The 12,885-nt window shown below is 31.9% G+C and overlaps 1 protein-coding gene across 1 annotated transcript in view; it reads right to left on the reverse strand.

Moving 5' to 3' along the window:
• Positions 1-12,885, reverse strand: part of LOTGIDRAFT_91668 (hypothetical protein) — a gene marked incomplete at both ends in the record, with an annotated part of 50,513 nt that overhangs the window by 17,152 nt on the left and 20,476 nt on the right. The window contains one exon of the mRNA XM_009063563.1: positions 1,753-1,880. Coding sequence (XP_009061811.1) covers positions 1,753-1,880 — 128 coding nt within the window. The remainder of the gene's footprint in view (positions 1-1,752; positions 1,881-12,885) is intronic.

Below are 12,885 nucleotides of genomic sequence, written 5' to 3' on the forward strand. Positions count from 1 at the left end.
GTAAATAGTTTGTAAATTTTTCCCTAATTTGTATTGTATTTTTGAATGGTAATGGATTTATATAAGCTTAAAGCTTGTTTCCAAAACCATATGTTTATCTATATGTATATTGTAATATTTGTAATTCTTGAATAAATATTGTTTAAAAAAAAAAAAAGTACATTACATACAAAGAACATTTTCGAAAAGGCAAATTACTTCCTTTGAAATTAATAGTAGCTTATTCCTATTGTGTCATATTCTGCTCAAAAGTAGGACAATTTACGATCTTCTGGGATCCTCGTACCCATTTTCTACAATTGCACTTTGGTATCTCTTGTGCAATAAGAGGTGAATACTTCTCTGTAAAGATTATTGAGTAAATTTAAAACGTTAGTAAAGTTGACCAAGAGGTCACAGATGTATCTTATAGCGTACCCCCAATGAGTTCTTGTATTTCTGGTTTGGTTCTACGACTAGGATCATCTTTTCATTCAAGTTATGTGATATTGATGCATGTTTTTATATAAAATATTGCTTCGTATCTCAACCTGCCCTGGTGTATCAGAATTACTACCAACTACTAATTAAATAACACATTTGTAAGTAGGTTAATGACAGTTTAATGTTCATGTCGTCTCTTTCTATCCTATTGACTACTGACTAAATGTCTCTGTTGTATTTATTTACTCAATTACTCCGATTTTTCTTCCACAAAAACACAAAACAACGACTCATTGAAAAACAGCAATTGTTTTTGCACCAATTACTTCAAAAATTGAAGAAGATAATGAAAACATATCGGTTAAAACTGCATCTCAAGTCACTTTTTCTCTCAAATTAAAGCCACTCATTTCGATATCTATACCAAACGGTGATAAAATCTGTTTTTTTTTTATACTTTTTGCCTTGTTTATTATGGTTATAATGATTAAATATAGATATAGTTACTTTGGATTTCCTTGTACTCTTTGACAGTATTTTTTCAATGCCGTGCTTGGTTCTAGCCCCTGGAAGAGACTTCGAATACTTCCCTGTACCTGATATCTTAACAAACAGATAGCAGCAGGATAAAGCTTGATAAATAATAACCACTGGTAAAAAGAAACAAAAAAAAAGAGATACCAAAAGAAAAGAAACCTTCACCTTTTCGTTTCAGTAATTAAAATATTTTTTAATTAATTGTGGTAACCTACACGCCATCGCGCTTTTGAAGTGGAACTGTTTGCAATTATATGACCAAAAAACCTTCTTGTGCAGTTGGTCGATCAAACCTATACAATTTTAAGAAATATATCAAGAACATTTTTTTTCTTCACTTAATTCTCAATTCACTTAATTTAATCATTATTTAGATAAAATTGACAACGTTAACAAACATGCAGAAATGAAAACATATTGTATTTAAATAAAAGTTTCTAAAAGATTAATGCTGCTCATTATGTTCCCAGGGCGTTTGATATCTGCACTGATAACGTTCTGAAGACTTAATGACAAGAAGTAACAACGGAATAAATGCAACTGTAGCTATAAACCTTGGCTAAAAATGATTACTTTTAAATACCTATTCGCGCGAATAGATAAATATTTTCTGGTTTTATTTGTTGAATCAATGATCGTGATAAAGCAAAACATGTAAAGGTTGGCTTTGTGAAGTAATATTTATCAACCTCCGTGATTGACACTCATACTTTTAAAAAGTCGTTAATATAAATGGCATAATTTATTTTCTAAAAGATGCACTAGACAAATATCAAAGAACTTGGATGTTACCTACCATAACATGGAATGTTGGCGAGGATAATAACAGAGCAATCAACCAAACTCCAGGAAGAATCTTTTTGGTATTACCCAATGTACACCAGGCTCTTGACAATATTGGATGAACTATAACTGTATATCTGTAATAGAAATTAATATAAACGAAATAATATAACCTCTTAGAATGGACATAAATTGTTATAACCAAACTACAAAGTATTGATATATAATGTGTCATCCCATAAACTAAGAAATAAATGAAAAACGCTTAAAAATATTAAAGTATGTTTTTCAATAAAATAATTTTTTTATGAATGCTTTCTAGTTGTGTGGATTTATTGGATTATACAGAGATTATGCTGTATGGTTATGACATTAGGTAAGTCCACTGCTACTAAAGATAGGCTACTCATTTTGGCCAAGTTTAAAAATCCCAAGAGGTAATCGGTCATCCTAAGAGGTAATATACCTTTAACACTTGATATCGGACTGAAAAATCATATGTCAATCATCATTTATGTCGAATACAATCTGTGTTAATATTTATTTCTCAATAAAAAGATTATTGAAAAGATACTAACAATGAAATTTGAATAAAGAGAAGGTAGTCTATTTCAATATCAAAAACATTAAATATTTTTCTATCATGTTTAGTTTAATATTGCAAATTTTTCATTACTAATCACCATAAAACATCTCAGCAATTCCCGATAAATCAGCAGGGATTGGAGATGCAGGTATTGATAAATCTTAAAAACTCTATATTTTTTTCTAATTATGTAATTCTCTTTTTATCCAAATTAAAGTGGTAGTGTGTTCAAATTTGCAGAGATTACAATTTATTATAACATAATCATATATTATAATTGTAATAATGAATTTGAAATAAATGTTATGCTGAATTGGTTAATAATCGGATTTTTTGTTTTGATTTTTTTTAAAGTTTTTACATAATTTGCAGAGTGATTTGTAGTAAGCTTATGTTATCATGATTAGGAATTATAAAATGTCAATCCGCCAGATTTCTTCTTCTTAGAAAAGAAAAGTTCACTTATAGTGACAATGTTTGTGAGAGTCAGCAAAAATATCTCGCCAAATCCAAAGAGCTGAAATGATCACATTACAATACTTTTCTACAACTCGAATATAACTTAATACAAACAATGATTCCTTATGATTAATGCAGGGAAATCCTGTTTATCTACCAATGTATACAGGATAATCTACAAGTACCTATTTCTCTACAAATGTATACAGGATAATCTACAGGTACCTATTTCTCTACAAATGTATAATCTACAAGTACCTATTTCTCTACAGATGTATACAGGATAATCTACAAGTACCTATTTCTCTACAAATGTATACAGGATAATCTACAAGTACCTATTTCTCTACAAATGTATACAGGATAATCTACAAGTACCTATTTCTCTACAAATGTATAATCCACAAGTACCTATTTCTCTACAAAAGTATACAGGATAATCTACAAGTACCTATTTCTCTACAAATGTATACAGGATAATCTACAAGTACCTATTTCTCTACAAATGTATAATCCACAAGTACCTATTTCTCTACAAAAGTATACAGGATAATCTACAAGTACCTATTTCTCTACAAATGTTTACAGGATAATCTACAAGTACCTATTTCTCTACAAATGTATACAGGATAATCTACAAGTACCTATTTCTCTACAAATGTATAATCTTCAAATACCTATTTCTCTACAAAAGTATACAGGATAATCTACAAGTACCTATTTCTCTACAAATGTATACAGGATAATCTACAAGTACCTATTTCTCTACAAATGTATACAGGATAATCTACAAGTACCTATTTCTCTACAAATGTATAATCCACAAGTACCTATTTCTCTACAAAAGTATACAGGATAATCTACAAGTACCTATTTCTCTACAAATGTATACAGGATAATCTACAAGTACCTATTTCTCTACAAATGTATACAGGATAATCTACAAGTACCTATTTCTCTACAAATGTATAATCTTCAAATACCTATTTCTCTACAAATGTATACAGAATAATCTACAAGTACCTATTTCTCTACAAATGTATAATCTACAAGTACCTGTTTCTCAACAAATGTATACATGATAATCTACAGGTACCCTTTGCTCTACATAATATATGCAGGATATTCTATAAGTACCTGTATTTCTACAGATGTATGCAGGATCTCCTACAAGTAACCTCGTTTCTTTACAAATGTATACAGGATAATCTACAAGTACCCTTTTCTCTACAGATGTTTACAGGATATTCTACAAGGACCCATTCCTCTGTAAATGTATACAGGATATTCTACAATGACCTGTTTCTATACAGACATATGCAGGATATATTCTACAACTACCCTTTTCTCTAAGGATGTATACAAGGTATTCTACAACTACCTTTTCTCTACAGACATATACAGCATATTCTATCAACTATCTGTTTGCCTACAAATTTATACAGGATGTTTAACAAGGACTTGTTTCTCTCCAGAACTGATGTATACAGGATATTCTACAAATACTTGTTATTCTACAAATGTATTCAGATATTCTACAAATACTTGTTATTCTACAAATGTATTTAGATATTCTACAAATACTTGTTATTCTACAAATGTATTCAGATATTCTACAAGGAATTGTTTTTCTACAAATGTATACAGAATATTCTACAAATACTTGTTATTCTACAAATGTATACAGATATTCTACAAATACTTGTTATTCTACAAATGTATACAGATATTCTACAAATACTTGTTATTCTACAAATGTATACAGGAAATTCTACAAGGACTTGTTTTTCTACATGTATACAGGATATTCTACAAGGACTTGTTTTTTTCTACAGACGTATACACGATAACTACGAGTTCCTATGATAGACGCTTTTTTGTTTTTTTGTGTAGGTTGAAATGTATGAAAACTATATACCAAAATCTAGAGAAATATGTCCCTTCACTTATCTGAAAACATTAACTAAAAAATCCAGCCAATAATTTTTAACGCCAAAACTTTTTTTCAAAGACTACGTAAACTTTTTAAGTTTGTTATCCTTACTGGAAGATTAAAGAAAACTACTGTACGGATTTAAGCAAAATAAAGTAGAGCAATATGTATCCTACTTATTTTTCACCAAAAACAAAGTCAAATTGTTAAATTAACAATCAGTACTATTTTTTCAAATCTATAGATGTTAATAACATATTTTAGAAATATTTTCAGATATAATTTAAGACGTTTTTGATAATGAAAGATTTGCATACTGCCCCTTTAATAATAATGCAGGCAATTAAAGCAATAACTCATATATTGATCATGATTGTAATTCTAGATTGAAGAAATGAACTCGTGTTTAGGTTTTTGACTTCATGTTATGTATTACTTGTATGAGTTGAAACCTTGAAATCCATTTCATTTCACCTTAAATAAAAATTCATAGTTTGAGAGGGATTGAAGTGTTGACCAATATTATTCCGTTACATCAACTGCTGTTAATGAAAGTACTTGAAGGTCCTTAACTTTTGCCATTTAGTTCTTTCGCAATTTCAAAATATTGAAACTTCAAATTCTCAATAGACCTCAGGAACGATAAAGGAATGTCAATATAATACAAACTTTAGTATACATTCCATCAAATACCATCATTTAATCATAAAGATATCAGAAAAAAACTAATTTGAGTAATACGTTATTGTCTCCTTAAAACGATTTTTTTTATAGTTATTTGGAACGACATTTTTATATTTTCTGTCGAAATTCAAGATTTATGTGATATCTCAATCGACGTAAAAAAGCAGGATTTAAGATGGCCTTCATTCATAGGGCACTTATAATTTTAAATTAGCCTTACTTTTCGAATCTGTTTTACTCGTTTACAACATGAATCTGATGTATTAAACCGGTTTCGGATTTTTTGTAATGAGTAGGGCCTAAGCAATCTTATACCAAACGTATGATTTCGCTGCCATACGTTATGGGTTAGTTTGTACCTGCACAAAATTTTTGACGAATGCCATCATACGTGGGTCATACTAAAAACCTTTTACTAAAGGCACCATCACACCATGGCGATTTATCTAGGATAAGGCGAAGTGTCAAAGTTCTCTAAAACGCTGACATACGGTGAAATATAGAAGCTTTTTTTTTTAATTTTGGGCTTATAGGCTACATAGTGTTTTCATAACGAATTGCACATATACATTACGTAATATTAACTAAGATAAAACGTTTCGAAAACTCATAGATACATTTTGTATAGGTCAATAGTCGAAAGCTTGGACGAGGACCGAAGGTCCGAATACTACGTCATTGTCATTATATTAGACCAAGCTTGAGACCATTAACCAACTTAAAATACAGTTCACAAACAATAACATCTACTCAGGCACGTGCTTTAATATAGGTTCTCATGAAATCCAATAACATAGCATAATAATACAGACAAACTTTCAAAATGTCCGGTCAGGATTGATACAAAATATACCTGTTCCGAGTTAAATACTGTTATTCACTTATTATTTTGTCGTTCATTTTCTATTAAATGATATGGATTAAAATGGATATTTACTTACTTCATTTCATTTGATTCATGGATTACACTTGTAATATTTATATGTATGATACAGGTCAGTTTTTCCCTTTATGGCTCATTCAATTATTTCATATTTCAGAATCGAAATACAAGATGGCATAGCGAGGATTTGGCAAATGTATTTAATCTAGGAAGGCGGAGAATATATCCAACGCGATTTTGGAAGTGAGAATCGAATAAATTCACTCTATATGACCACTGTCATGGCATTTATTGTATCGTTTTGTGATTTGCATAAATTTTGCATTGCTAGATTACATTAGCAATTAGTGATAAGGATGACAGTATTGACCGAGCTATTAGAAATATTCTTTCTTTCTTTCGGTAGATATACCTGGCGTCATAAGTAACATAACAGGATCCTTATATAATCCAATAAATCAAAAAAACTATAAAAAAAAACGCTTGTCGTTCGTTGAAAACGTTATAGATAAGTTAAAAGTACACCGAAGCACGTTGGTAGCCTTTACGTCGGCTCACATGCGTGGAACGTAAGCTTAGCTTACCTAAGACGAATATTGACTTATGCAGCTTTATTTGCCGTTACTGAGCGTGTTTCTCACTTAAAGCTACTCTGTACTCTGACTAAATGACCATGGTGTAACAGGGCATTTTGGGGAAGTAGTTTGTTTTAGTTTTACAACGGTTGTCTATAAGGTAATTTTACGGTATATTTTCTGACTTTCGTAAATTGTTTAAAACCTCGATAATGTAGCGTATGCCAGTGTTCTAGAGAAACTTTGATACATAACTCTAACCATGGTGTGACGGGGCTCTGGAGGTTTCATCGTCTAACTTGAATATGTGTATCAAGTATGGTGACAGTTTTAAACGAAACGAAATAACGATTAATGTCCCATAGACGGAAGGATATTCAATTAAACGTATAAATTACAGCACGATTTTACTAAAAGCAGGATTGTAAATTTTGATGTTTAAGATTGAAGTTAAGTCTTGAATGTTGATCTAGAGTCTGGTATTCTATTAGTCTGTCAGGTAATGCTACTCATCAGATTATAATGATTTCCCGTGGTTACATTATCATTTACTAAATTCTATCGCCGAAGCCCTAGTTTTAATGACACTTCCTTGTCAGGGTAAGAAACTCGATACAGCACCTGAAATTCCCAGTGTTCTAGGATTGTAAATAAGCCTAAATTCACACGAAAATGAGCCATGAAGTATTGAGTAAACTTCACAGAAATGGGAAAGTGTATATAAAACGAATTGAAGCCTTAAGCAAAGTCACACAGACAAATGTTTCTAGTTTTTGAATAAGAATTTTCAATTCAGTTATAGTGCAAAAGTGATACTTATATGGTATGGGTTTGATTTTTGCATCCCTGGGCAAGACGGTAGATGCAGATAGTGTTTTCAAGTATGATAGACAGTATCTTAAAACAGAATTTAAAAGGACAGTTAGTTTTGAGAATTTAAGATAAAGCACTTTAAAAAATACGTAACAAATTGACATCAATTATTGGAAGTCGCCATTTTTTTAAATTCAGTGACGCCGAAGATAGACAATAATTAGGTTGCAAATCCAAAGCATGAGGTAACCTCTCACCCTTTGAGAGGGCCCCACCCCAGAAAAAATACAGTAGAGCACATACATATGTTCAAAAGAAATCCCGGAGCAGGAAACCTCAACAAATTTTAGTCCACTGACCCCCTACTCATCTCGTTGAGAATTTAAACCTGGATTTCATCCATTTAGTAACGTTATTTTGGTGATTTCACTAAACCTACAATATAGTAACAATATAGTAATGCTGAAAACATAGGCAATACATTATTATTGAAAATAAGTTTGGTATTGGATGTGTACTGGAATCTATATATTTAACCCTTTAACTAACATTGTAATAATATTGTCCTTTATCATTCATATGAATTACAGTTATCGCATGGTTCATGCTGATCACAAGGAAAGCTGAAAACTTGATCCATGGATGATCTATATGTTGACTAAACTTTTTACTAACATGGTAATAAAACTGTCTGGGGTGTTAAATGACTTGCTAGAATCTGAGACAAAAGATTGCACGTAAAATGATTAAAAACGTGAAAGAAATAATCTAGAAATAAAATAAAGTCTTTACTTATGTGAACTAGATCAATATTGATCCTAAGGGGACTTGAGTAAATCCAGAAGTAAGAGTTGAAGTGATATACATGTATGTGACATTTTTCTGACTCTACTCCAGCAAATAACTGTCAAAAGATATTACGGACAACAGTTGGTTGCAAATATCTTTTGTTTTTGTTATATACAAAAAGACACTGTGTAAAACCTTACTTGCTTCGGGAAATGTCAGGAAATCGCCTTTGCGGGCGTCAAATTCTCAAAATTTTCTTTTGGAGGTACCACAGTCCCTATACAAATAAACCTTAAATTCGTCAGGAAATACCAGGCAATTGCGTTTCAGGAAGTCAAATTTGATATGATTGGTCCAATCTTATGATAAAAGTAGTGTTTATTTAAGATTTTGTTATCGTGACTTGTTTACAAAATAATAAATGTGGTTCGTGTTTTTCCATACCAATTATCCAATAACTTAATACCGTCAACCAATCTTCTAGTCATCTGATAGTGGACATGACTGTAATAATCCTATCCAAATCTTTTTTCAATAAATTATTTGATAAATCTAATCTATTGCAATCGATCAATCTTTTTCTTTACAACCACTTGTTACGTGCCACTCCAATCCATGTCCGATTAATGAGTGAATTCAATCCACTATCGGCTTCACTACAAATTTGCAACCATAACATTAGTGGTATGGAGGTGAGTTGTCAGTGCTTCTCTATAGGGCTCCTTCGCCCTTAGAAGGATAGTGTGCCATTCTTTTTGACCAATCATAGTTTAGTCTCAGGAACAGGAATTTTTCCACTAAGCCAATCAGTTAGAGTGTTCACAGCTCCCCGTCGAAATTTGGGTCTTCAAATCCACATGTGCCCAAAATTATCCGCGTTTGAATGCCGACTCGTCATTTTTATACGCCCACATGAAATGGGGGGCGTATATTGTCGTCACCCATGTCCGTCGGTCCACAATTGCTCGTAAACACTCTACAGGGCACAATTCTTGACGGATTTTAACGAAACTTAGTATGTGTGTTCGCAATCACCCAAGGATAAACCCTATTGAAAATCAGCGAAATCGAAAAATATTTAGCATGAATTATTGCCCTTGTTAATTTTTAGCTCGTAAACACTCTAGAAGGCACAATTCTTGACAGATTTTGACGAAACTTCGTATGAGTGTTTGTAATCACCCAAGGATAAACCCTATTGAAAATCAGCGAAATCGAAAAATATTTAGTATGAATTATTGCCCTTGTTCTTGCAAACGCGTTCAATTTTTAGCTCGTAAACACTCTAGAAGGCACAATTCTTGACAGATTTTGACGAAACTTGGTATGAGTGTTCCTTATCACCCAAGGATAGACCCTATTGAAAATCAGCGAAATCGAAAAATATTAAGTATGAATTATTGCCCTTGTTCTTGAAAACGCGTTCAATTTTTAGCTCGTAAACACTCTAGAAGGCACAATTCTTGACAGATTTTGACGAAACTTGGTATGAGTGTTCGTTACCACCCAAGGATAGACCCTATTGAAAATCAGCGAAATCGAAAAATATTAAGTATGAATTATTGCCCTTGTTCTTGAAAACGCGTTCAATTTTTAGCTCGTAAACACTCTAGAAGGCATAATTCTTGATGGATTTTAACGAAACTTGGTATGAGTGTTCGTAATCACCCAAGGATAAACCCTACTGAAAATCAGCGAAATCGAAAAATATTTAGTATGAATTATTGCCCTTTTTCTTGCAAACGCGTTCAATTTTTAGCTCGTAAACACTCTAGAAGGCACAATTCTTGACAGATTTTGACGAAACTTGGTATGAGTGTTCCTTATCACCCAAGGATAGACCCTATTGAAAATCAGCGAAATCGAAAAATATTAAGTATGAATTATTGCCCTTGTTCTTGAAAACGCGTTCAATTTTTAGCTCGTTAACACTCTAGAAGGCACAATTCTTGAAGGATTTTAACGAAACTTGGTATGAGTGTTCGTAATCACCCCAGGATAAACCCTATTGAAAATCAGCGAAATTAAAAAATATTTAGTATGAATTATTGCCCTTGTCATTGAAAACGTGTTCAATTTTTAGCTCGTAAACACTCTAGAAGGCACAATTCTTGAATGATTTTAACGGAACTTGTTATGAGTGTTTGTAATCACCCAAGGATAAACCCTATTGAAAATCAGCGAAATTAAAAAATATTTAGTATGAATTATTGCCCTTGTCATTGAAAACGTGTTCAATTTTTAGCTCGTAAACACTCTAGAAGGCACAATTCTTGAATGATTTTAACGGAACTTGTTATGAGTGTTTGTAATCACCCAAGGATAAACCCTATTGAAAATCAGCGAAATCAAAAAATATTTAGTATGAATTATTGCCCTTGTTCTTGCAAACCGTTCAATTTTTAGCTCGTAAACACTCTAGAAGGCACAATTCTTGACAGATTTTGACGAAACTTGGTATGAGTGTTCGTATTCACCCAAGGATAAACCCTATAGAAAGATCAAGGAAATCGAAAAATATGTAGTATGAATTATTGCCCTTGTTCTTGAAAACGCGTTCAATTTTTAGCTCGTAAACACTCTAGGAGGCACAATTCTTGACAGACTCTACAAGTCACAATTTTTTTGTTCATAATCACAAATTACAATAGATGTCATTATTTTCCTGAGAAACTATTTTGGTTAACAAATAAGAAAATTTAATTTAATCATTTAACATGTCCCTAACCAGCCACCATGCATGTACACCATCATAAGATAATGGATAAACTGTCATAATAGTAAAATTCAATTCTTTTCTTGTCCTTATTAGCCAAGACAGCTGCAATCAAGTATACTTACAAATCCATTGCATTTCATGCAAACTAATCAAATCTTCGAGAAAAAAAATGTAAGGATATAAAAAGATTAAATTCAACACCTGTCATAAACTCCCACCTGTCATAAACTCGATACATAAAACTTTAAAAAAAATATTTCAACCTAATTTGCTTGAATATAATCTGCAAATACACAATTCATGACAGACTTATTGAAATCATCCAAGGATAAATCTGATCTAAAATCTTGTAAAACACGTAATTTTTATTCTACAAAGCAGAAGTCTAAAACAAATTTGACAACTTGATGAAATTGATCACAATCAAAACTAAACCTTTTGAAATATAAAATACAAGTTTTTGCCGTTATTCTTACAAATGTGTTTGATTTTTAACTTGTGATGGCACAGTTTGTGATGGATTTGGGTATAAGTTGAATATTTCCTGGTGTCTATGTTTGCTATTTTCTAACAAATATTCAATTTCAAACAAAGCTATCAGTGGGCGTACATTACCTTGCCTGGCAAGCTATCTTTATATACTCTGTGAGTAAGATTCAGAATTTTAGATATTTTTGAAGGGATTGTGTTTCTAGTACTTTATTTACATATTTTCAAGACTAAAACCAACCGGTCTAGGCCGAAGACTTATGTCGCCGATTAGAGCCTTGTCTCGAGTTTCAACGACTGACACGGGCACACAAAAATCTCCAGTCGGTGTATTCCATCTTGTCGATAATCACATGCAGAGCATGTAATTGAAAGGAAAATGAATCACATTGGATGATGACGGTCTGTCTTGCAGACGATAAAACAGTCGGAGAAAATTATCAAACTTGTTTGATATTATAAAGCCTTCGACGACACGATAATCTTTTCGTGGAAGCACGGGCACACGCGAGATTTTACGCAAGACCGCTCGCGTGCCCACACCTTCAGAATACAATAGATGCGACTTATGGAACAATGAGCAAATCATGAAAACAATTGGAGTAATGTCTATTGACACTTTCAAACGTGATTATTTTGTTATTTATCATATTATAGGTATTTTGACTATAACCATATTTTAACGTAAAGGGTAATAATAGAAATAAAAGTAAATCGAAATAGTGGAGGTGTCAATATAATTATAAAAATGATATCTGGTATTAGCATTGTACTTCAACCAGACTGAGATAGACAATAGCGGGGAGGTTTGGAGTAGAGGTGAAGTGGTATTTAGAAAGAGTTATTAGTTATCTAACTTGTAGAAGTACTCAGTAAAGTATTGATTCTGACTTATTTCACTATTTATCAATTCAACATATAACCGAGAAAACTCTTTAATCTGTCAGATTTATTCTGCATCTACAAATCTTCAATAAAAACCTTCAATAAAAACCTTCAATAAAAACAAATCATTAAGTAAAGGAGGAAATAACAAATTCAACTAACAGTGTACTTCAAGAGGCATACTCTTTCCTTGAACAATTAGTATGAAAAAGTTGAGTTAAAATCGATCTGTGGTTACCGAAATGAAATCATTCTGGTACAGCTTCCAACCGATTAGATGTAAATGGAAAATGAGATCTGCGAATTTATGATATCAACTTTAAAGTC

Source organism: Lottia gigantea (assembly GCF_000327385.1).
Source record: "Lottia gigantea unplaced genomic scaffold LOTGIsca_58, whole genome shotgun sequence".
NCBI classification, from domain to species: domain Eukaryota; kingdom Metazoa; phylum Mollusca; class Gastropoda; family Lottiidae; genus Lottia; species Lottia gigantea.